The 25,138-nt window shown below is 32.6% G+C and overlaps 1 protein-coding gene across 5 annotated transcripts in view; it reads left to right on the top strand.

Annotated features, from left to right (window-relative positions):
• Positions 1–25,138, top strand: part of LOC135127782 (limbic system-associated membrane protein) — an 829,211-nt gene that overhangs the window by 672,702 nt on the left and 131,371 nt on the right. For all 5 annotated transcript variants that reach the window (XM_064054398.1, XM_064054399.1, XM_064054400.1 and 2 more), the window contains exon 6: positions 21,280–21,377. In XM_064054398.1, the coding sequence (XP_063910468.1) occupies positions 21,280–21,377 (98 nt within the window). The remainder of the gene's footprint in view (positions 1–21,279; positions 21,378–25,138) is intronic.

The following is a 25,138-nucleotide window of genomic DNA, read 5'->3' as shown; positions in this document are numbered from 1 at the left end:
CATCTCGATTGTGATGAATTTTCCTATTCGTCGTAAGCCAAGGGACGGAGCTTAATTTTGGCTTTCTTTTTCACTTAAAACTTTTCTTTGAACAATACTTTTATTTACGAACATGTTTCAAATGGTAATTTCTCGTAGAAAAATATGAATTTTGCAATTAAGCCCCGCCTTTTTAATCACAATGAATAAAGAAAAATCGTCACAACTGAGACAAGGCGGGTGGGCGGGGCTCATGTTTTGACTTTTTTGTCTTCTTAATATGCAGACGTTCTACGACAAAAGAATGAAAACAAGTTTAACATAATGGTAACTTTTACCTTCCACACTTCTCTACAAATTTATCGTTTTAAACAGGTTTTCAAGTTATTGTCGTGAACAGAAAAGTACGCACATTTTAGAAAACAGAAGCTAAAATACAAACCCCGCCCACCCACCCACATCTCGATTGTGATGAATTTTCTTATTCGTCGTAACCCGAGGGGCGGAGCTTAATTTTGGCTTTCTTTTTCATTTAAGACTTTTCTTTGAACAACACTTTTATTTACGAACATGTTTCAAATGGTAATTTCTCGTAGAAAAATAAGAATTTTGCAATTAAGTTTCGCCCTATTGCTCACAACGAATAAAGAAAAATCGTTACAATTAAGAAAGGGCGGGTGGGCGGGGCTTATGATTTGACTTTTTTTCTTCGTAATATGCAGATTCTTCATAACAAACGACTGAAAACATTTTTAAAATAGTAAATTTTATCTCCCACCCTTCTCTAAAAATTTACCATTTTAAAGAAGCTTTCAAGTTCTTGTCGTGAATAGAACACCACGCACATTTAAGAAAAAAAAAAGCCAAAATACAAAGCCCGCCCACCTACCCGCACCTCGATTGTGATGAGCTTTCCTATTCGTCGTAAGCCGAGGGGGGGAGCTTAATTTTGGCCTTCTTTTTCACTTAAAACTTTTCTTTGAACAACACTTTTATTTACGAACATGTTTCAAATGGTAATTTCTCGTAGAAAAATATGAATTTTGCAATTAAGCCCCGCCTTTTTAATCACAATGAATAAAGAAAAATCGTCACAACTGAGACAAGGCGGGTGGGCGGGGCTCATGTTTTGACTTTTTTGTCTTCTTAATATGCAGACGTTCTACGACAAAAGAATGAAAACAAGTTTAACATAATGGTAACCTTTACCTTCCACACTTCTCTACAAATTTATCGTTTTAAACAGGTTTTCAAGTTATTGTCGTGAACAGAAAAGTACGCACATTTTAGAAAACAGAAGCTAAAATACAAACCCCACCCACCCACCCACATCTCGATTGTGATGAATTTTCTTATTCGTCGTAACCCGAGGGGCGGAGCTTAATTTTGGCTTTCTTTTTCATTTAAGACTTTTCTTTGAACAATACTTTTATTTACGAACATGTTTCAAATGGTAATTTCTCGTAGAAAAATAAGAATTTTGCAATTAAGTTTCGCCCTATTGCTCACAACGAATAAAGAAAAATCGTTACAATTAAGAAAGGGCGGGTGGGCGGGGCTTATGATTTGACTTTTTTTCTTCATAATATGCAGATTCTTCATAACAAACGACTGAAAACATTTTTAAAATAGTAAATTTTATCTCCCACCCTTCTCTAAAAATTTACCATTTTAAAGAAGCTTTCAAGTTCTTGTCGTGAATAGAACACCACGCACATTTAAGAAAAAAAAAAGCCAAAATACAAAGCCCGCCCACCTACCCGCACCTCGATTGTGATGAGCTTTCCTATTCGTCGTAAGCCGAGGGGGGGAGCTTAATTTTGGCCTTCTTTTTCACTTAAAACTTTTCTTTGAACAACACTTTTATTTACGAACATGTTTCAAATGGTAATTTCTCGTAGAAAAATATGAATTTTGCAATTAAGCCCCGCCTTTTTAATCACAATGAATAAAGAAAAATCGTCACAACTGAGACAAGGCGGGTGGGCGGGGCTCATGTTTTGACTTTTTTGTCTTCTTAATATGCAGACGTTCTACGACAAAAGAATGAAAACAAGTTTAACATAATGGTAACCTTTACCTTCCACACTTCTCTACAAATTTATCGTTTTAAACAGGTTTTCAAGTTATTGTCGTGAACAGAAAAGTACGCACATTTTAGAAAACAGAAGCTAAAATACAAACCCCACCCACCCACCCACATCTCGATTGTGATGAATTTTCTTATTCGTCGTAACCCGAGGGGCGGAGCTTAATTTTGGCTTTCTTTTTCATTTAAGACTTTTCTTTGAACAATACTTTTATTTACGAACATGTTTCAAATGGTAATTTCTCGTAGAAAAATAAGAATTTTGCAATTAAGTTTCGCCCTATTGCTCACAACGAATAAAGAAAAATCGTTACAATTAAGAAAGGGCGGGTGGGCGGGGCTTATGATTTGACTTTTTTTCTTCGTAATATGCAGATTCTTCATAACAAACGACTGAAAACATTTTTAAAATAGTAAATTTTATCTCCCACCCTTCTCTAAAAATTTACCATTTTAAAGAAGCTTTCAAGTTCTTGTCGTGAATAGAACACCACGCACATTTAAGAAAAAAAAAAGCCAAAATACAAAGCCCGCCCACCTACCCGCACCTCGATTGTGATGAGCTTTCCTATTCGTCGTAAGCCGAGGGGGGGAGCTTAATTTTGGCCTTCTTTTTCACTTAAAACTTTTCTTTGAACAACACTTTTATTTACGAACATGTTTCAAATGGTAATTTCTCGTAGAAAAATATGAATTTTGCAAATAAGCCCCGCCTTTTTAATCAAAATGAATAAAGAAAAATCGTCACAACTGTGACAGGGCGGGTGGGCGGGGCTTTTATTTTGACTTTTTTGTCTTCTTAATATACAGACTTTTCATAACCAAAGAATGAAAACATGTTTAACATAATGGTAACGTTTACCTTCCACAGTTCTCTCCAATTTTATCGTTTTAAACAGGTTTTCAAGTTTTATTGTCGTGAACAGAAAAGTACGCACATCTTAGAAGACAAAAGCTTAAATACAAACCCCGCCCACCCACCCACATCTCGAATGTGATGAATTTTCCTATTCGTCGTAAGCCGACGGGCGGAGCTTAATTTTGGCTTTCTTTTTCACTTAAAACTTTTCTTTGAACAAGACTTTTATTTACGAACATGTTTCAAATGGTAATTTCTCGTAGAAAAATATGAATTTTGCAATTAAGCCCCGCCTTTTTAATCACAATGAATAAAGAAAAATCGTCGCAACTGAGAGAGGGCGTGTGGGCGGGGCTTATGTTTTAACTTTTTGTCTTCTTAATATACAGAGTTTTCATAACAAAAGAATGAAAACATGTTTAAAATGGTAAATTTTATCTCTCAGACTTTTCTACAATTTCACCATTCTAAACAAGCTTTCAAGTTGCTTGTCGTGATTAGAAAATTACGCACATATAAGAAAAAAAAAGCATAAAACAAACCCCACCCACCCTCCCACATCTGGATTGTGATGAATTTTCTTATTCGTCAGACTCTTCATAACAAAAGATTGAAAACAGCTTCTAAAGTCATATTCTTTATAAAATAACTAGGAGGATGACACTCAGAATTTCTGTTGTATCGTAAAGCTTAACATTTCTCTGTATTGAAGTCCAAGCAATATACAACACCATGTCTATTCAAATCATCTTGTATGAAGAAACTTAGATTTCTAAATTGTGTGTTTAATGCCATTTATATAAGTAAGGAAAAGCAGTGGAGCCAGATGGGACCTCTGAGAAACTCCAGACATAACTTCATAATAACTAGAACAGAATCCATTGACTTTTACAGTTATACGCCTTATGATGAATAACTTAAACCAAGACAGACGAGGATCTGAACCACCCATTTTTTTCTAATTTTAATATTAATCTATTGTGGCTGAACTTGTTAAAAGCTCGACCAAGATCTGCATGAATTATATCAACCAGTCGCCTCTTTTCAAATGCCCTTGAAATAAAATTGACGAAAATAAATAAATTTGACGTTGCTGATCGATTTTCGACAAAACAATAATTAGTTTATTTCTTTTTGTTTTTATCTCATGTCTCCGTTGTCATGAATTGAATCTTTCGAACTCCCCAGATTATGTTCTTTCACCTTATGATGCTTGTCGAGAACTTCATTTCTGGGACATAGTTTTAACCTTTCAAAACTGAACATCTGTTCGTCTCCGATTTTATTGAAGGGTCAAATAAGCCCACTCCATCTGTTCGGTAACCAGACTATACTTCGAAGCCCGCGCCAATTTAACTTTGATTTATGCATATTAAAGAACTCACATCGAAACAAGCGTTCAGCAAGCGTGCAAATATCATTTCCCGTCTAGACATAATTAAGCACCCCCCACCCATAGAAATTTAATCACCCAGTGTCGATGCTAGTGGCTTGTTTGACATTTAAAACTCTCCAGAGCTACCTGCAATTGACAATGGTATATGGCATAATTCGGGGCCATTATTTACCGGGCCAAATAGACAGGCATGTGTCCGACATAGAGGGACGGGGTTTGAAGAAGGGTGATGCTCCAAAAGGACGCCTGATAAACAAACCCGGCTCGCTGTCGCTGACAGCTCATTATTGGGTTTGATACAAATGTTATCAGCTTTACACGTGACTTAGCAGCGTTTGCAGGTAAATTCGGTTTAATCGGAGGTTAAACAGGTATTATTGAATATGTCTAATTGACTATTGTTGGAGCTTTCAATAACATGCGGTTTTTCGGTGGAATTGTGTTGGGGGTTGGTACGTGACGAATATGCGAATATAACAAAGTTGTTTTTACGTTTTGTGTTTAAATTGCATATAATGAAATAGACAAGAAAATTGTGGTTTTGCTTTGAGTTTGGTTTTTGTGTTGTTTGTTCCTTTGAGACAAGTGTAGTTATAACGGATATTTACATACACGAAAAATCCGGTCTTTTTTTTTTAACCGGGCCTTTGTGTTTCAGAAAAAATGTTTCTTCTCTCGTTACTCATAAAAGTGTACAAAAAAGGTAAAACAAACTTTTAGCATGTGTACCAATAAAACAAAATAAAAAAGGAACCCTCATACACAATACATTCAAAAAATTAAGCCTACGGTTGTTGTAATAATGTTCTAACCTGGAATTTTATTCTAAACCACCAGTAAATTTGTTTTCTTGAAATTACAAATCTTCCTGAGTTTTACAAATAATAATTTATTGTAGTCTAACGAGAAATTTAAAATACATGACAATTTTTATACATGCATATTCTAGATAAAACATCAAATAAATGTTATTGAATCAGTCTATATTGTACGAATTGCCTTTTATCCCGTCGTCCCAAGAACAGAGTTTGTTATTTTCACAGAAATAAATATGAGGTATTCCATTTCATTTCATATGTTCTGTATTCATTCGTTTTCTACTTAAAAATCAGAGACTACGAATTTCCCGGAAGAATAAGTGTCCTAGTTCATATTCATACCATGGCACTGTTTTATTTACTAAACCCAAAACGCTATGTACACACATGAAATTCCAACAAAAATGTCGACGAATATTTTCCGATTTAACTTAAAGAAATAAAAGTCGCTCTGGCTCGCCACAAAGAGTACACATTTATTAATATTTTTAACTAGCTGAATCCTATCTAAAATGTCCAAAATAGGATGAGACTATACTTGTGATTTATCATTCCATTCACATTTTTTAGTTTTGCTTATAGGGGGTGTCTCAAAAAAATTAATTACTGAGTCAATTTATTTTATTGATTGAATTAAGAATTGCAAAACTGAATTTTGAAATATTGCAGACGTTTTGAAGTTACTGTATGGCATGGTAGCTTTTTAATCAAAATATATGTGTTTATCAAGCCCAAAAACTTGATGACGTCATCTCAAAATTTTGCCGAATGGGTCCAATATAAAATGTGCAAAATATCATCAGTATATTTTCGTTATTTATCATTGCATTCATATTTTTTAGATTTGCTTTTACAGTGACTCAAAAAATGTATGGATCAGTCAATTTATTTTATTGAATAACTCAAGTGTTGCAGAAATGAATACTTTGAGATCTTGCAGACGTATACTTTTCACAATCGGTAAACCGAAAAATTGAAAAATCTATAAATCGAGAAATTGAACAATCTAAAAATTGAGAAATCGAATAATCGAGAAATCAAAACATCAAGGAAAACAAAAAAATTAACGGAAAATCTAGAACTTAAAAATTGAAAAATTAAAATACCTATCGAAAAATTGAAAAACCGAGAAATCGAAACATCAAAAAATGGAAAAATTGAAGAACAGAAACATTGCAAAATCTCAGAACTGAAATACTGAAAAACTGAAAAATGGAAGGAAAATTGAAAAATCGAAAAAGTGAAAAAATTCAAAACCGAAATTTTGAAAAACTGAAAAATGGAAGGAAAATTGAAGAATCGGAAAAGTGAAAAAAATCAAAACTGAAACATTGAAAAATCCAGAAATCGAAAAATTGAAAAATCACAATTGAAGAAAGAATTGAAAAATCAAGAAATAGAGAAATGGGAAAATCAGAAAATCAGTTAATCGAAAAATTGAAAAATCGAAAAATTTAGAAACGTCAAAAATTGAAAACTGGAAAATAAAAAATTTAAAAATCGTAAAACTGAAATATCGTAACGTTAATAAATTGAAAAACAGAAAATTTTTGAAAAAAACACGTATCAAAAACTAAAAATTCAAAAAATCGAGAAATTGAACAATCAAAAAATCAAAATATTGAAATCCCAGTAAGTTGATAAATAGGAAAATTTAAAAAACAAAAATTTTAAAAATTCAAGAATTGAACAACAAAAAAAAATCTAAGCCTGAAAACTCGGAAAATTGAATGATCGAGAACAAAAAATCTAAAATTTAAAAATTCGACAAATTGAAAAATCACGGAACTGAAAAATCGAAAAATCGAGGGTGAGAAATGTAAAAACCTAAAACTTTAAAAACTGAAAAATTAAAATATCGAAAAATTTAAAAACCGAGAAAACACAATATCAAAAATTTGGAAAATTGAAGAAACGAAATATTGCAAAATTCCAAAGCTGAAATATTGAAAAACCTAAAAATGGAAGGAAAATTAAAGAATCGAAACAGTGAAAAAATCCCAAACTGAAACATTGAAAAATTGAGAAATGGAAAAATGGGAATATAAAAAAAATTGGTCTAAAGAGTGTAGACAGTACTTCCCTCGCTATCGGAAACGTGACGACTGCATGCCTATTATGTTTTTTTTTTCACATTAGATTTCAAAGCATTCGGTTTGTTCCTGATTAAATCAATAAAATAAATTTGCGCATTCATTAATTTTTTTGAGTCACCCTGTATATCCGAATCCAAAAAATATGAATGGAATGATAAATTACAAGAAGAGATTCATCATATTTTGTAAATTTTAAATAGGATTATAAGGCAAACTTTTGAGCTGACGTCATCAATTTTTCGGAGGGGATAAGCAAATATATTTTAACTAAAAATTTATTATGCTCTTTATAACCTTAAAACATTTGCAAGATCTCAAATCATTGGGTTCTGTAGTTCCTGATTAAATCAATAAAATAAATTTACGCATTCATTAATTTTTGGGGTCATCCTGTATATGCAAATTCAAAAAACATGAATGGAATGATAAACCACAAGAAGAGACTCATCATAATTTATACAATTTAGATAGGATTTATTCAGCAAAACGGTCCTGGTTTAATAACAAAAAAATATTGTTCGTCTATAAAACAAACTCGTCTTAGGCAAAGTATTCGTAAAAAAAATATGTCGTAAAAAAATTTACGTATGCTGGTCCCGACTGCGATTATGGTTTAAATATTTTTTAGAAAATCCTGTCATGGATGTAGAAACATTTGTGACAGCCAAAGAGGTTTCTTTGAGAAAATTATCTTTGAATTTAGACCAAATTGAAATAGACACTAGGCAACAGGCACATTTGGGCAAAAGAAAGAGAAATTAGGGTTACGGCTTCAAATTTTGGACGTATTTACAAACTTAGACCGACTACAGCAATAGCTAAAACTGTGGAGTCTCTGTTCTACAGTACATTTAGAGGTAATAGTCATACATACTATGGACAGCAAAGCGAGGAAAAAGCTGTCAAGTGTTTTGAAATAAATAAAAATATAAAAACTGAACGGTGTGGCTTGTTTATTTCAAAACAATTTCCTTACTTGGCTGCTCGTCCAGACAGGGTTCTAGAGGATAGGAGTGCATTAGTCGAAATTAAATGCCCTTCAAAATCGCAAGATTTGTCTCCCGAAGAAGCGGTTAGAAAAAAAATAATCAAATTTTGTACATTGACAGAGAATTGAAATTAAAAAAATATCATGATTACTACTTTTAAGTCCAGGGACAAATGCTTGTTACGGGTATTTCACAAGTTTATTTTGTTGTATGGACACCCAAAGGAATAAATATAGAAAAAATTTATAAAGACGAAGAAATATATGTGAAAAAATGGCAGATAAACTTGGCAGATTTTACTTTGGCGCATTATTGCCCGAAATAATTGATTCAAGAAGAAAGAGGAACCTGCCTTTGCGAGAGATTTTTTTTAAATAAATAAAATTTGTTTCTATTTTTTTATGTACTATAATAATTTATTAGGAGTACATTTTTCATCACCAAGACTTGCATATTTTTATTATAAATATATTTTGAAAATGATCTCTCGGCAAATGAAAAATAGGACGAGCACTTTTTTCGAGTAAACAATGAAGGGAGAAGTTACTGGGCGTAGGGCTTTTTTAAAACACCTCCTTTCTGAGATAAGTAGCTGTATTTTATATTTTTTTTATTATTATTATAAATATGTTTATTAGTTTTATTAATTAACAAAGCAAAATATATTAACAATAATATTACAATGAATTTTTAGTAATCATAATCAAAAATAAAATAAAATAAAAAAATAAAAAAATAATCATGTGTATTGAATTCAGGATCCTGAGTGGAGTAAAAATATTAGAGTTTCCCAGTTTTAATTCGGTTTTATGATAGTACCTCATTGCGTAAAAGTTAATTTCCTTAACAATAGATTACTACGGCCGGTCCTGACGGCTTGTTATAAAACTGAGTTCCTTGCCATAAATTAGAAAAATCAGCCGAGAACTCTAACAATCAGCTCATGGTAGAGCAGGCAATAAGGGTTTTACCTGGAAAGTCGCTTCCGTAAATTTTAGTGGCGCTCCTATCGGCAAAGTACTGAACTAACTGCTCAAATTCTGTCGAATTGATACCCATTTTTTTCAATAATTGTTAGTTTTTGTTAAAAACTTTGCTAACCAATAGATCATTAATTTTCCTCTGATATTCCTGTTAAAATTATTCGACGTATTTAGCATTAATTTGTGGTATATTTTGATTTTAATAAACACATTATTATTTAAACAAATTGTACCACTAACAAACATTTAATGACTCTGCGCCCTGTTAAAAGTGATGTTTTATCCATGTGTGAATTTTCAAGCGATTCTATGATGGTTATGACTCAAAAAACTTGAAAAGAAAACATACAATGGTGCTTTTTTTACGATATTTCTCAGCCATATTTTTTTAGTTGATTGAACTGGTCTCTGCGCTCTAGAATATGAAAAAAGCTGCAGTTTGATGTACGATACATCTATATTAATATCATTTTTTCATACAAAAAACCAAAAAAATGTTATACCTCGTCTAGCGACTCCCCTGAAGCAGCGTGAGCAACAGAAACTGTCAAAGGATGAATCATTTTCCCGAATTTTTCATTGCTACTTCGCTCCTATTGATCGTAGCGTGATGTTATATAGCCTATATGTAGATACGATAAATGGACTATCCAACACAAAAAGATTTTTTGAATTCGAACCAGTAGTTTCTGAGATTAGCCCGTTCAACCAAACAAACTCTTCAGCTTTATAATATAGGTATAGATGTCAGTGATTTTTAAATAACTCTGTAACTTTAAAATATCTCCTGCACTGTCTTTGTGACCTATTTTCTATCTAATCCCTTTGGAAAAACTATTTTGACTTTATTACCAAAAATCGGTCCTTCTCAGGACCACTATTTGTTTCTACACTACGTTAGTAAAACTCTAGAAGAATTACCTTCCTAAATCGCCTCCTTCTTTTACGAATTTTTTTAACACATTCCCCATAACCACGACTAATGTCGACTTTGCACGTAATAGAAATTTTATTCCCCGTAATTTATTCCCACATTTCGCATGCACATATTTCCAGATAACAAACGTCTGTCGCAGTTCGGGCATGATAAAGCAACCGAACAGCGTCATTCGTAACACAGATTCCATGAAAATTAGCCCATAATACAGACGTAAAAACCTCCAGAGCAAAGATAACCAGACGCTCATTCATACACTGCAATAACACTTTCCATTCATTATCGCGCCCTCACTCCGGATCCGAAATCTGGCAAACGTAAAAAATATTAACATCGCTTACCACGATGGCACTTTAATGCCCCATAATGTCGGATAAGCCGCAATTAAACTAGCCGTCGCCATATTTTTCGGCGGTTTAAACCGAGTTAGGGCGGACTTCCAGACCACTTTAATGCATTTAATGCAGCGATGCGGTCTAAGGACAAGATTGCGCCGGACGAATTAAAATTGAAACACTCAGACCGGCTCAGACAAACGAAAATGTGTCTTTCCGCATTTCCGGTTCACTTTCATTACGTATGCACGCATCGATTGAAACCGACTTAACCATATTTCCAGTCCCTCGCAAATGCATTAAGTGCAGCGAGTGCGGTCGAGTCCAAGATTGTCCGAGATAGATCGTTCCAGTTATATTAGTTTTAGTTGGAAGAGGTCTCGTCGATCTGGAGAGAATATTAATTACGCACCGAGGATATAAACATAAATTTAAGCGCGGCGGTGTGTAAATCTGCTGGAATCCTTATTATATCGTGTTAAATCTGCACTTCATGTTAATTAATCATTGCGGGTTTTATTTAGGTAAGGGGTGGAAGGACTTTTCCTTAAATCATTATTTATTGCTCGACTAAAATTTGCGAAATCTATTAAAGTTTGTTCGCGATAAAACTACTAAACCAAGGACGAAGAATTTATTGCCGCTTCGTAAATTATTTTGTAATAGTATTAGGTATAATGCATGGGATCGGCGATTCAGCTAAAGATCCATTTATTTCGAGGCAGTTTATTTTGCTGAAGTTTATCTACATTAATTAACTGACAATTTTTACTTACTGAGCGCGAGCCAGCCAAACACTGTAAAAATTCGTTTAAAAATAAGATAGAGATGGGTATTATTACTAGATATATGTATACACAGGCTCGCTAGAATGTATGGAAACGGTTAAATACCTTGAGAACTAATTGTACAGTTTTTATCTTAGCAGAAGTGAAATTATCATAAAATACATCAATGTTGTGAGCTGTGATGCACATATTGCCAAATGGCACACCCTCGAAGAAAATAAAGGGTGGGTGGGAGGGGCCAATACTTGCCAAGATAAGACTGATTTTGCAAAATGATATACCCTCTACCCTCCATTTTCTTAGAGGGAATGTCATTTGCCATTTTTGTCTTATCTTCACAGGTACTAGCCCCGCCCACCCACCCTCTCTTTTTTTATAGGATGTCATTTGCCAAAATCACTCTTATCTTAGCAGGTACTACTTGCCAAGATAAGACTGATTTTGCAAAATGACATACCCTTTACCCTCCATTTTCTTAGAGGGAATGTCATTTGCCATTCTTGTCTTAACTTCACAGGTACTAGCCCCGCCCGCCCACCCTCTCTTTTTTATAGGATATGTCATTTGCCAAAATCGCTCTTATCTTAGCCGGTACTACTTGCCAAGATAAGACTGATTTTGCAAAATGATATACCCTCTACCCTCCATTTTCTTAGAGGGAATATCATTTGCCATTTTTGTCTTATCTTCACAGGTACTAGCCCCGCCCACCCACCCTCTCTTTTTTTATAGGATATGTCATTTGCCAAAATCACCCTTATCTTAGCAGGTACTACTTGCCAAGATAAGACTGATTTTGCAAAATGATACACTCTCTACCCTCCATTTTCTTAGAGGGAATGTCATTTGCCATTCTTGTCTTAACTTCACAGGTACTAGCCCCGCCCGCCCACCCTCTCTTTTTTTATAGGATATGTCATTTGCCAAAATCGCTCTTATCTTAGCCGGTACTACTGGCCAAGATAACACTGATTTTGCAAAATGATATACCCTCTACCCTCCATTTTCTTAGAGGGAATGTCATTTGCCATTCTTGTCTTATCTTCACAGGTACTAGCCCCGCCCACCCACCCTCTCTTTTTTTATAGGATATGTCATTTGCCAAAATCACTCTTATCTTAGCAGGTACTAACCCCGCCCACCCACCCTCCTTTTTCTTAGCGGATATGTCATTAGCCAAAATCGAGTTCTAGAGCTCGAAATTTAAAAGACAATGTTTCAAAAATGTCAAAAATTTGCCAAAATTTGAAGGAGGGACCATTGAAAAAATTTCACTTTTAAAAGTGTTGTTTAAAAATTGTGAAAAAATTCACGAACGTAGATCTCGACACGCTGATTCCAAAAATATAGCGTGTTGATGCCTACGGAGCAAGATTTTCGAAAAAATCAGTACGAAATGTGAATTTTTGAAAATTTCAAAAATTTCGAAATTTCAACGTTCGATTGTGGAAAAACGGTTGCAGTTATCAAAGAAACGAGGTAGGAAATGAGTTCTAGAGCTCTAAATCTACAAGAAAATCTGTTTATTTAAGTTTCGAAAATGTCAAAAATTTTCCGAAATTTGAAGAAGCGGGGACCATTGAAAAAAATTCACTTTTAAAAAAGTTATCGAAAAATTTAAAAAAATTCAGGGACGTAGATCTCGACACGCTGATTACAAAAATATAGCGTGTTGATGGTCACGGAGCAACATTTTCGAAAGAATTGGTACGAAATGGGAATTTTTTAAAATTTTAAAAATTTCGATATTTCAACGATCGATTCTGGAAAAACGGTTGCAGTTGTCAACGGAATGAGGCCGAAAGTGAGTTCTAGAGCTCGAAATCTACAAGAAAATGTATTTAGTTAAGTTTCGAAAATGTAAAAAATTGCCGAAATTTGAAGACCATTGAAAAAATTTGGGCGATAGTAGAGGGTCCGTGGGCGGGGCAAGTACATGCTAAAGTAAAACTAATTTTAGCAAATCAGATACCCTGTAAGAAAATAGAGGATGGGTGGGCGGAGCAAGACTTGCCAAGATAAGATTGATTTATATTAAGAGTAGCGGTAGAATGTAAGATTCAATTTTTAATTCTTCAATTTTTCGATTTTCCAATTTTAAAATTATAAAATCGAAATGAATATTGAAAAAATAAAGAAATTGTAAAAAGCCAAAATTGTGATATGAAATCGAGAAACTGAAAATCAAGAAATCGAGAATATGAAAAACAAAAATCAAGAACGAGAAACTGAAAAATCGAAAAACTGAAAATGAAAGAAAATGAAAAAATTGTCAATTTTTCGTTTTTTTTCTTCACTTTTTCGATTTGCAATTTTTCGAGTTTTCAAGTTTAAAATTTTCAATTTTCCAACTTTTGATTCTCTTCGTGTTTTCATTTTTAAATTTTTCAGTTTTTCGATTTTCCAACTTTTGGATGTTTCAGTTTTTAGATTTTGCGATTTTTCTACCCGGAATTTCTGGAGTTTTCAATTTTTATTTTCTCACTTTTTGGATTTTTCAAGTTTTCGATTTGTAGTTTTTGGATTTTTAATTTTTTTTCGTTAGTACTTGCCTGATAAGATTGATTTTGGCAAATCACATACCCTCTAAGAAGACAAAGGGTGGGTGGGCGGGGCTAGTATATGCTAGGTTAAAACTAAATTTGCCAAATCACCTACCGTGTAAGAAAATCGAAGGTGGGTGGGCGGGGCTAGTATTTGCCAAGATAAGATTGAATTATATTAAGAGTAGTCACTTGAATCGAGAATATGAAAAACTAAATATCAAGAACGAGAAACTCAAAATCGAAAAATTGAAAAACTGAAAATGAAAGAAAACGAAAAAATTGGTCGAAGATTACTTCGATAGAACTTCCCTCGCCTCGATTGTTTGCTTGAATCCTACATTTTTTCAATTTTTCATTTTTTTCTTCACTTTTTGGATTTGCAATTTTTCGAGTTTTCAAGTTTAAAATTTGCAATTTTCCAACTTTTGATTCTCTTCGAGTTTTCAGTTTTAAATTTTTCAGTTTTTCGATTTTCCAACGTTTGGATGTTTCAGTTTTCAGATTTTGCGATTTTTCTGCTTGTAATTTTTCGGTTTTTAATTTTTTTTCGTTAGTACTTGCCTGATAAGACTGATTTTGGCAAATCACATACCCTCTAAGAAGATAGAGGGTGGGTGGGCGGGGCTAGTATATGCTAGGATAAAACTAAATTTGGCAAATCACATACCGTGTAAGAAAATCGAGGGTGGGTGGGCGGGGCTAGTTTTGCCATGATAAGATTGAATAATATTAAGAGTGGTCATTGGAATGAAGAGGGGGTCGCTGGACGGGGCTACTCTTTGCTTATAAGATCCTTTATAAAACCTAAACTCACACATTAAAAAAATACATCTGGGGCCCACGAGAGTTTTCCATTTTTAAAAAAGGCAATTGGGTCCCCCGAGAAGGATTAACATTCTCAATTTTTCATTTTTTTCTTCAGTTTTTCGATTTGCAATTTTTCGAGTATTCAAGTTTAGAATCTTCAATTTTCCAACTAACTTTAGATTTTTTTCAATTTTTATATTTTTAAATTTTTCGGTTTTTTATTTTCGTTATTTTTCCACTTATTCGATTTTTCAGTGTTTCAATTTTATTTTTTTGTTTTTTCAATTTTAATTTTTTGAGTTTCTCGTTTCCCCAATTTTTCGATTTGCAATTTTTCAATTTTTCATTTTTTTTTGTGTTTTCATTTTTAAGATATGCGACACTTTCCATTTAGAATTTCTCCAGTTTTCAAATTTTAATTTCTCGCTTGGACTTTTCAATTTTTCGATTTGTAATTTTTTTGTTAGTACTTTCCTGGTAAGACTGATTTTGGCAAATTACTTACCCTCTAAGATGATAGTACATGCTAAGATAAAACTAATTTTGGCCGAAAGTGAGTTCTAGAGCTCGAAATCTACAAGAAAATGTGTTTAGTTAAGTTTCGAAAATGTCAAAAATTTGAAGAAGGAGGGACCATTGAAAAAATTTGGGCGATAGCCCTAAAATTTTCTACACAACCAACGCAATTCAACTAGCAAATCAAAATAGAAGAAACATTGTTTTCAAAAGGTAAAAAGGGTAAGATAACAAGGTTAATGGTTTTTGTTGAAATTTTAATCGGATCCGATAAAATGAACAAAATTCGTGTTCTTATTTTTATGGAAATGAGTATATCTTATAAATGAAGATGTGTCATGCAGTTACCGCTCATGCAATCAGCCAATTCTGGATTTTTGATTTTCATTAGATAATTTCCTCAATACAAAAACTTTGTCCCACCCCCGTCTCCATAAAACTTTGTTCTGCTCACTTCCCCGCTTCCACCAATGCACCACACTCGTCGAAATGGCGAATTCAATTTTCTTAATCATTGCACTCAATGACGCCTTTGTTCAGTGCATGCAACAAGAGACGTCCGCTCTAATAAATGAAGCGACTGAACTTAATGGAGAGCGTACTTTACAAATTAAAAACTTTACTCCAGTTGTAAAAACGCTTGAATTCTCTTTCCGACCGAAGTTTCCCCACATGTAGGAAATCAAATGTGTCGGCAATAAAAAGCTGCAACCGCCACACTAAACTACTTTGACTGAAGCGGTGCATCCAAACTTATGAAAGCTCCATTCCATTCCAGACCAGAAAAATGCAGGTCCTGCTAATAGCCATTATTTCCCATTTTGTTTCGTAGCGTGCTGATTACACGGTAAGACGCAGCGTAATATCGCGGATGCACTTTTCGAGACAAATAAAAAACAATGTCATGACATAGCACCTTATTATCTCGAGCTCGAGTGGCAGTGGCTGAAAGCGCGAATATCAAGATAATTGTTAATTAAAATTATGGACAATAGATGTCGCACGGTGCACCACGAGAGTACTTAATTGAAACATCACTCAACGTAATCGCTCGCGAGAGTAGACAAAACCCGAAAATTATAGCATTTTTTGTGCTGTTAATGAGACGTTGTAAATTCCATGCGATGCAATTATTGTTACGGAAGCATAGGTTAATGCAACTTAATTAAAACAAAAGAGGGCTGTAGCGATGCTGCTTTTGTTCAATCGACTTAATTAGTGGCGATTATGGTGGGGTTTTCTTTGTTTTACGTCATAATGAAGTTCTGCTTTGTCGATGTTAAGTGATTTTTATTTGGTTGAATTAGTAGAGTGCAGTCTGCAGCTTTTTTCTTCTGAAACTTCTATTGTTGCGAAAATGGGGTGGTATATTTTTAAATACAGCCGATCTCGATGGGTAGCGTAAACAATCAAAGCGGATTCATAAACCAAAAGTACAGGAGTGTGTTTCTTTATAAAATTTACATAGTAGATATTTACCATAATTTTTGAAATTATGTGTTTAGTATAAATATATTGACACATTTGTTATCGTTTGACAGTCGACAGATAGAAACGGGGGACTTATTTTTTTAAACTCTAGGTGTCATAAAACTTCGAGAGAACATGAAAGTAGCCATTCGCCGGATGGTCTTCCTTAACTTACCATCGGCAAGTTAAAATCAATTAAGTTAAAAAAAATACTAAACGCAATTACGACTTGTTGTGTACTGAAAATTTCAAAATTTCAATTTATTAATATTACTTGTTACTAGAAAGAACGAAATTTTGTTATGACTTATAGCTTCCAGAATTTTTTTAGAATTCATTTATTCGAAAACACCTACAATTTCTTCACTAAAATCATGTTAGACATATTTTGAGGTTTTTAAAAATTTGATATTAAAACAGAATAATTTGAAAATTTTAGTCTGGGACCATAACACTTTCGAAAATTACCAATATTTTTTTGTCGATTTCAATTTTGACGATTTTTTTTTTGAGTGTAGGTATATCTTCCAAAATTCTTACCGTTTTCCCAGCATCTCTATATTGAATGAAATAAGGAAAATTTTGGGCTATTTTGAAAATTTGAATTTGAAACAAAATATTTGGTAAATCGTGGTATGGGAAAAAAAATCTTCTGAAAATGACCGGACTTGGCTTCCAGATTTTTTTGTATTTTATTTTTTCGAAAATTCCTACCTTTTTCGAGTTACCAAAATGACATTAGGCAATTTTTGTAGAACTTTGAAAACTTGAAATTGAAACAGAATATTTTGAAAATCTTGGTCTGAGACTATAACACTTTGGGAAATTATCAATAGAAATTCTTTTGTTGATTTCGATTTTGAGATTTTTTATTGAGTGTATATCTTCCAAGGTTATTACCGTTTTTCCAGGATCTCTAAAATGAATGAAATAAGGAAATTTTGGGCTATTTTGAAAATTTGAATTTGAAACAAAATATTTGGAAAATCGTGGTATGGGGAAAAAAAATCTTCTGAAAATGACCGGACTTGGCTTTCAGATTTTTTTTTATTTCATTTTTTCGAAAATTCCTACCTTTTTGAGTTACCAAAATGATATAAGGCAATTTTTGGAGAATTTTGAAAACTTGAATGTGAAACAGAATATTTTGAAAATCTTGGTCTGAGACTATAACACTTTGGGAAATTATCAATAGAAATTCTTTTGTTGATTTCGATTTTGAGATTTTTTTTTGAGTGTATTTCTTACGGTTTTTCCAGGATCTCTACAATAAATGAAGGAAAGCAAATTTTGGGCTATTTTGAAAATTTGAATTTGGTAAACAAATATTTGGAAGAACCACAGGGAAACGGGGGACTTATTTTTTATACTCTAGGTGTCATAAAACTTCGAGAGAACATGAAAGTAGCCATTCGCCGGAAGGTCTTCTTTAACTTACCATCGGCAAGTTGAAATCAATTAAGTTAAAAAAAATACTAAACGTAATTACGACTTGTTGTGTACTGAAAATTTCAAAATTTCAATTTATTAATATTACTTGTTACTAGAAAGAACGAAATTTTGTTATGACTTTAGACTTCTTAGAAAATCACAAGGAGTTTTTGACACAACCCTCAAGCCTAAATGAGAGATCAGGAAAATACAAAAAAAAAATAGGAAAATTTGAGACAAGTGTTAAAAACTCAAGATAAAAAAGAACTATTAAGAAGCTTGAAGTTGGTTAAGATTAGCTGCGACGGTCGACACCAACTTTTTATGTTGTGATTATCTTGAAATGACTGAGCATAAAAAATCGCACTGAAATCGGTTCATCCCTTTGAGGGCTACGGTTCCACAGGCAAACACACAGACAAAAAAAAGATTCAAATTTGTAACACCCCTCACTTTACGTCAGGGTTTAAAAGTAATATTTTTGATTATTTACTTTATATGAAAAAAAAACTGGACGAACATAGTCCATCTATTATATACAGGGTGGTCCAAAAATGTGGTGACGGAATGTTCTTTTTTAATTATTGAAACGGGATAAAAATCGTATGCAATCCAAAGTTTTTTGTTCAACAATTTTGAAAATATTTTTATTTTCATTTAAAAATGTTTGACTCCACCAAATTTAAAGACGGGAACTGACAAATTAATTAATTAATACTGTGTTTATACAGTGTGATGGCATTTTACAAATTGTTGGTTTTTCCGTTTTTTTATATTCAGACACCTTGAATTTTCTAAGATTTTAGATCTTTAAGTGAGATTTCTTTTGAAACGTACTTAAAGAATCTAAATCTGTAAAAATACATAGGCTATTCCATTAAAAAAGAGTCTTACACTAAACTTCCGTCCTACACATGTAGTTTATGACTCCGAATTGAGTTTTTACCCGAAACGTCCATATTTTTGGAAAAAAAAATGAAACTTATGAAACAACATTTTGCCATTTCATTTTGAATCTACAAAACCGAATGCCTTAAAATCTTGCAGATGGTTTACAGTTATGATAAGCATGGTACATTTTTAGTCAAAATGTATTTGCTCCTCCTTCCTAAAAAATTGATGACGTCACCTCAAAATTTTGCTGAATAAATTCCACCCAAAATGTGCAAAATATGATGAGCTTTTACTATAGCGTTAATATTTTTTGTTGATCACATTAAGAACAAGTGACCCCATTTTCCCGAAAATGTGAAAATACAAACATCTTTATTTAATACGAATTATAATAATGATATTCAGAACATTTTGTCGATTGTAGCTTACTAGTTAATTGTTTTGGTCCTCTGTTTTGAGGATTCAAATCAAACTAAATTCTATGTGACATTCTTCCGATGTATAAATGTAAACACTTGTTTTTCTGATCGAGGATAACCTAAGGACGTACAGTAATGGAATCCATTGGGCAATTTGTTACTTTCAAATTTGCTCGATATTTCATAACCCCTAGACAAGGCCGTATCTAGGGGGAGGCTAGGGATGCTCCCCTAGATCTCATAATTAACCAAATATGAATTACAGCATCCAAAAACCGAAAAATGTAGTGTTTTATACAATAAACGGAAGTCAGAGCAGTAAAAAAATCTGGACCTTCGGCACTGCCATCCAGTTATCCCAATTCATAGAAAACATGTGTTAGTTTAGTTTGTGTTTCACCGTCACGTCTACAAATTGATACGTGTTATGGCTATTTGTGCAAATTACAAGTACTATACAGGATGTTCCTTTTACACATAGAGAAGGGAAAGGATTCATTTCTGGTACGACATTTTTTTCATTCTGAGAGTAATTCGGTCTTTATTTAGTCTTTATTTAGAATGATGAATTATCGCACGATAGAATTTCTTTAATTAATTCAACAACTACGCTAGGTATTTGCTTTTAAGAGTAAAAGGTCGGAAAAACTGTTTAAATTTATCTCCGAGAAATTCCATTAGTATAATTTTATTTCAAACCTGTTTTTTTTTGCTGTGTAAGTCGATACAACGCGATTATTTTTTTATATAAACGAAAAAAATTTGATGAAATTAAACTGAAAACAAATTAAATATCATTTCGCTCCTACATTATAACTGTTAAAGGTTAAGCTTCCGGAGTAATTTTTTTTTGCAAAAATAAAAACACAATGGACATAGACAAAAACTAAAAATGAATTTATCTGTAATTAAAGAAAAAACGAAATAACTGAAACTGTAATAAAAATTCAAATTATACAAGATTTTCAATTAAAAATCCTTACAAAATCCGACAGCGTCCGGCGATCATCCAATAATTAAATATTCAGATTTCATTCCCCACTTACAAAATTGGTAACCACCGCTCCAAGCGAATTATATCTAACACAACCCAACAAGTTTGTTTTCCCTTAACATTGCTAATTGAAACCGGAACAATACCTAAATTATTCCGATAAAATACAAATTTATAGGATTTAGTTAAAGTCAATTTACACTACTAAGTGTAGCCGTTTGTGCTCCCAAATACTACTGATAACAACACCGTGGTAATAACGACATGTAATGATTATTAACGATCTGCAAACCACAATTGGTAATCACCAAAGCCTCTGTGATGCTGCTTTGCACCCTGACCTGAATGGTTTAACATTTACTGCATAATTAAATGCTCTAAATGCAATTACAATGCAACGCAGAAATTCTAGTGCGAGCTTTGACCCGAATTTGCAAACAGAAACTTGCATTTTCGTCTTCTACGACGTGCCAAACGCGTCAAGATAAAAATTCGCGTCTCCGCTAACGAAGTAAAAATTTGTACCGTTCCGCGTGCAACCAAAAACGTTAATGAAACACCCCCTGCCGCCCTACCGGATCGAGTGATTTATGCCAGAGGTTTGAAAATAAATGGCAACAGGGGTAGATCCTGTGTTAATTAGGCAACACAGCCTACACATAAATGTACTCCGGCTGTATTATTTATTGCGCAAGACTTTGTGTTTTCTTGTTAAGATGGCACAGAGATTCTATTCACATGTAAAAGAGGCGGTTTTAATATTCGATATTATCTACAAAGACGAATATGTTATAATATGCTGTCGCAGCGTTAATTAAGCGAACATATTCACTTGTGTTCTCTATTGAACAATTTTGAAGGGAAAACAATGCGGCGTGGGGTTGAGGCCTTTTCACTGAATTTGCTGAATACTCAAGTGAGAATTTGTTACAGATCCTCCTGAAATAGCGGTGGAAAAACCGATTGTTCATTCCGGGGAAGGTAAAGAGGCCCAGCTGGTCTGCATTGTTCACGGGGAGAGCCAACCTGAGGTAAGTGAATTATTGGGAAAGTATTTATTTGAAGTAATTAAAGAGGGGTTAGTCGTGGGGTTTCACTCTTGAATGCGCCGCTGAAAGCAACTCCTGACATATAGCATTATAATCGGTTTTGCTGGGTGGTGAAATATATACTTAAGTGCATACATTATTCGTGTCTACTGAATTTTTATTTTCGATTAAAGTCAGCCTTCTGCATAGGTTTTGGGCCAAATTTGTGCTTACTTTTACGCTCAATGTATCAGGGAAAGTATTAAACCCAGAAGAAGATAGAGATCAAATAGGACATATTTATTTTAAAAACTCAACCGAATATGATTCATTTAGGGAAGCTTTGTTTCAAGTTTAATGGAAAATGAGTCATCAACTTGTATTGTGCGTTTTCCAAAAAAATATAATAAGGAAATTAGAACACACTATTACTCTTGAAGATAAATTTTAAAAACCTCGTAAAATGAACAGTGAAACTAAATTAGAAACCCCTAATTTCCTTTATGTAGAAATGAATTTTTATGTTGTTGAAACGTTTGATACACTGGTTATCTCAACGATCTGGTAGTGAAAGATGGCAAATTTACCGTGGATTATTGAAAAAGTGAATTAATACAGTCTAAAAAAACTCATTTAAAACTAGAATGTAGAATTATTTTAAATTGTAGACATTGCTCTGTTTAAAAGTCCATGAAAAAAGGAAAAAAGATATCAATATAAACTTTTTCTGATTAAAAATTTTCAAGATATTGGACTGTGAAATAATTTTATTAAAAATTAACATCTCCACCACTTTGAAAAATGGAGGGTTATAGTTCTATACATTTTTTCTTGTCAACTTGCCTTAATATATGTACAGAAAATCTAGAATATTATATTTGTAAATTGTTAGTTTTCTCATTTTTTTCCAGTGGGACAGCCTGTATTTTAAAACGTTTCCACTGGGTTTTATCGTAGCTACAGTTGCAACAAATGTGGTATCAAAAGAATGCCTAGTTAGAGATAAACTGAAAAATGTTTAAAATACAGGGTGTGCAATTTAAAAAATATGAGAAAATAGAGAAAGAAAACTTCCATCTTCCCTTACTTGCGTCATAATTTTTAAAAATTTACTTAAAATGGGTAATTTTCCTCTACTAAAAAAAAAAATTCATGGACTCTTAGAGATTTTTTTGTCAGCTTGTCTTAATATACGTGTAGAAAAATGAACAGTACGAAAATTATCTGTACAGGGTGACTATATTTGTAAATTTTTAGTGTTCCCATTTTTTCCAAATGGGACAGCCTGTATTTTAAAATATTTCTACTAGGCTTTCTCTTAACTATAATTTCAAAAGCTATTAGGACAAATGCAGTATCAGAAGATCGCCTACCTAGATATAAGCTAAAAATATTAAACATACAGGATGTCTCATTAAAAAAATATGAGAAAACTGCGAATGAAGATAATCATGTTATATTGGGTTCATAATTTTAATAATTTATAAATAATGGGTAATTTTCTTCCACCAAATCATTGGACCTCCTGTATTTTGCATACAAAAAATTGTAAATATAATACAGGGTGTCTCATTAAAAAAATACTAGAACGCTGCAATAAAAATCTCCATCTTCTGTTAGTTGGGGGCATCATTTTTTTATAATTCAATTAAAATAGGCAATTTTCTTGCAGAATTGGGGTTTTACTTTTTTTGCTGTTTGCTTTAATATACATGTAGAAAATCGAAAAAAAAATTAAACTTAATTGTACAGAGTGATTATATTAGTAATTTATTAGTTTTCTCAACTTTTCCAAACGGGACACCTGTATTACAATTCGACTGGACTTTATCGTGACTATAATTTCAAAAATTCGTTAGAACAACCTTCAAAAAATATAGTGCCAAAAGATGGCCTACTTAGAGATAAGGTCAAAATGTTAAATATGTCTCATTTAAAAAAATATAAAAAACTGAGAATTAAGATCACTACCTTCTATGAGTTGGGTTCATCATTTTTAATAATTTATAATAAATAATGGCAAATTTTCTGCCAACAAATCATTAGGATATTCTGTATTTTGCATAAAAATTTGTCAATATAAAAAATGTAATATTTAAAAATTTGTAGCTCCACCATTTTGAAAGATGGAGGCTTGGAATTTCACATTTTTTTTTGAAGTTTGCCTTAATATACGTGTAGAAAATCGAAAAGATTTAAACTTAACTGAATAAAGTGGTTATTTTTGTAAATTGTTATTTTTCCCAATTTTTCCAAGTGGGACATTCTATATTTTAGAACATTTATTATTGGGTTCTTCAGTAACTATAATTTCAAAAAAATTGTTGTGACAACATTCAACAAATGTAATAGATTGCCTACTTATATATATATAAGTTCAAAATGATTAAACATACAGACTGTCTCATTTAAAAAAATTCTAGAACACTGATAATAAAGATCTCCATTTTCTATTAGTTGGAGGCATCATTTTTTTACAATTCACAAAAAATGGGCAATTTTCTTCCAGCAAATCATTGCGACATCCTATATTTCGCATAAAAATTTGTCAATATAAAAAAAGTCAGATTTAAAAATTCACAGTAGCACGATGTTGGAAGACGAAGACTTGGAGTTGTACTTTTTTTTTGCTGTTTGCCTCAACATACGTATAGAAAATCGAAAAATAATTTAAACTTAATTGTACAGAGTGATTATATTTGTAAATTGTTAGTATTCTCAATTTTTCCAAATGGGACACCTGTATTTTAAAACAATTCTACTAGGCCTTATCGTAACTATAATTTCAAAAATTTGTTAGGACAACCTTCAAAAAATATAGTGTCAAAAGATCGCCTACTTAGAGATAAGGTCAAAATGTTAAATATACAGGCTGTCTCATTTAAAAAAATATAAAAAACTGAGAATTAAGATCACTACTTTCTATTAGTTGGGTTCGTCATTTTTTAATAATTTATAAATAATGACAAATTTAATAATATATATATATATATATATATATCATTGGGACATCCTGTATTTTGCATTAAAAAATTGTCGATATAAAAAGGTCATATATAAAAAATGACAGCTCCACCATTTTGAAAGATGGAGGCTTGGAATTTTACAGTATTTTTCTGTCAGTTTCTCTTGGAAAATCGAAAAGATTTAAACTTAACTGTACAGAGTGATTATATTTGTAAATTATTAGTGTTTTTACTTTTTCCAAGTTGAACACCTGTATTTTAAAACATTTCTATTGGGTTTTGGCGTAACTATAATTTACAAAAATTATTAGAGAACCTTCAACAAATGTAGTATCAAAAGATATTAGCTCAAAAATATTAAACATACAGGGTGTCTCATTTAAAAAATACGAGAAAACGACGCTTGGTCTTTTATATATTTTTTTGTCGCCTTCTCTTAATACACGTGTATTGAACCGAACAAAATTGTGATGATTTTTTTATTCGTCGTGAGCAAAGAGGGCGGAGCTTAATTTAAAACTCCTTATTTCCCTACACCAAATAAAAACATGTTTTAAGTTTCTTGTTCTGAAAAGACGACCACGTATACTAACTTTTATATTTTGCTTTTCTTTTTTAATATAGGTACACAGTATTCTTTGAACAACACAATACTCAAAATCATGTTTTTAATTTCTTGTACAGAAATAAGTACTTTGCAGTTAAGCTCCGCCCCCTTGGTTCATGACGAATAAAAAAAGATCATCACAATTGAGATAGGGTGGGTGGGCGGGCTTCCATTTTGTCTTTTTGTTTTAA

This window comes from Zophobas morio, unplaced genomic scaffold, assembly GCF_036711695.1.
Source record: "Zophobas morio isolate AGI-343-1 ecotype UQ-CSIRO unplaced genomic scaffold, CSIRO_AGI_Zmor_V1 ptg000012l, whole genome shotgun sequence".
Classification (NCBI taxonomy): Eukaryota; Metazoa; Arthropoda; class Insecta; order Coleoptera; family Tenebrionidae; genus Zophobas; species Zophobas morio.
The sequence above is the reverse complement of the archived record's forward strand: the minus strand, read 5'-3'. Positions and strand labels throughout refer to the sequence as shown.